This window comes from Halyomorpha halys, unplaced genomic scaffold, assembly GCF_000696795.3.
Source record: "Halyomorpha halys isolate HHAL.00 unplaced genomic scaffold, Hhal_1.1 Scaffold1586.1, whole genome shotgun sequence".
NCBI lineage: Eukaryota > Metazoa > Arthropoda > Insecta > Hemiptera > Pentatomidae > Halyomorpha > Halyomorpha halys.
The window spans coordinates 97,981-99,099 of record NW_027108793.1 but is presented as its reverse complement, the minus strand read 5'-3'; the positions used below and the strand labels follow the sequence as shown (position 1 = coordinate 99,099).

The 1,119-nt window shown below is 36.6% G+C and overlaps 1 protein-coding gene across 1 annotated transcript in view; it reads left to right on the top strand.

Moving 5' to 3' along the window:
• Nucleotides 1-440: 440 nt before the first annotated feature.
• Nucleotides 441-1,119, top strand: part of LOC106690132 (15-hydroxyprostaglandin dehydrogenase [NAD(+)]) — a gene marked incomplete at its 5' end in the record, with an annotated part of 8,408 nt that continues 7,729 nt past the window's right edge. Inside the window, 1 exon segment of the mRNA XM_014435456.1 lies at nucleotides 441-552. Coding sequence (XP_014290942.1) covers nucleotides 441-552 — 112 coding nt within the window.

Here is a 1,119-nt window from a genome sequence, read left to right as displayed (position 1 = left end):
GCAATCTTAGTCCGTCGGCTTCATCTCCGCAACTAAGATTGTAACCTATTTCCTAACGGTTTCACTGGTCCGTCCGCTTCATCTCGGCAACCAGTGTAATTTCCCGTCTCTCCCCGGCTCTAGTCCGTCCGCTTCATCTCGGCAACTAGTAAGCTGGCTCCTATCATGACAGTTCTGGTCCGTCCGCTTCATCTCGGTAACTAGAACTGTTACTCTGCCTCAGACTCTCTCACCTAGACCTCCTCTACCTAAGTCAGTGTCCAGGGCTCATCCCCTGGCACGGCCTTCCTTTCTAACCTAATAATGAATACGTCTTGTCCTGTGCCTTCTGTAAAGAGATATCAGGCTGGAGAAATCGCCTAAGACCAGACAACCCCGACACTTTCAATGTTATTTTACAAGATCTTTGTTAATGCTATTTTCATTTAACTATTTTGTAGCTCTGAACCCAATCAGTTACTGGATGTGAAAGGTAAGGTGGCTTTGGTGACTGGAGGAGCAACTGGGATTGGTCTAGCAATGGCCGATGCCTTACTCTCTGAAGGACTCAAGGTTAACATATTGATTCTGTTTTTTCTACATATATTTTTTATTGATTTAATTTCCATTGCAAGAAAAGTAGAAAGTTTAATGAAAATTAATAATATAAGATTATTAAGTATGAGCAGAAGACGGTCAGCAGAGCTCCACAAATAAATTTTAGCCCTTCATCAGGTTCATTTAGGTAAAAGTTCCAAAGTACTTGACAGAACTTATTTATTTTTGCATCTTGGCTGACTTCACCCTGACCATATTCTCCTCATATCAATCTACGGTCAACTATTAACAACTCAGTAAGATTATTAAAGTCCACTTTTCATTAACTTACTTTTTATAAATGTTTTTATTAGCTTGTTTCCGTTTGCCTATATATTTTTATTACTTATTAGTTATATTCGATGAACATTGTTATTATACTAGGATTTTGCCCTGTTATAATTACCAAAAAAATGTATGCTCTTAACTTAATTCATCTAACTTATATTTATGATGACTAACCTGTATTAATTATTTTTGTTTTTCTATATGATAGTTTTCAATATTTCAATATTCAATTTCATAGTTTCAAATTTAGTATTT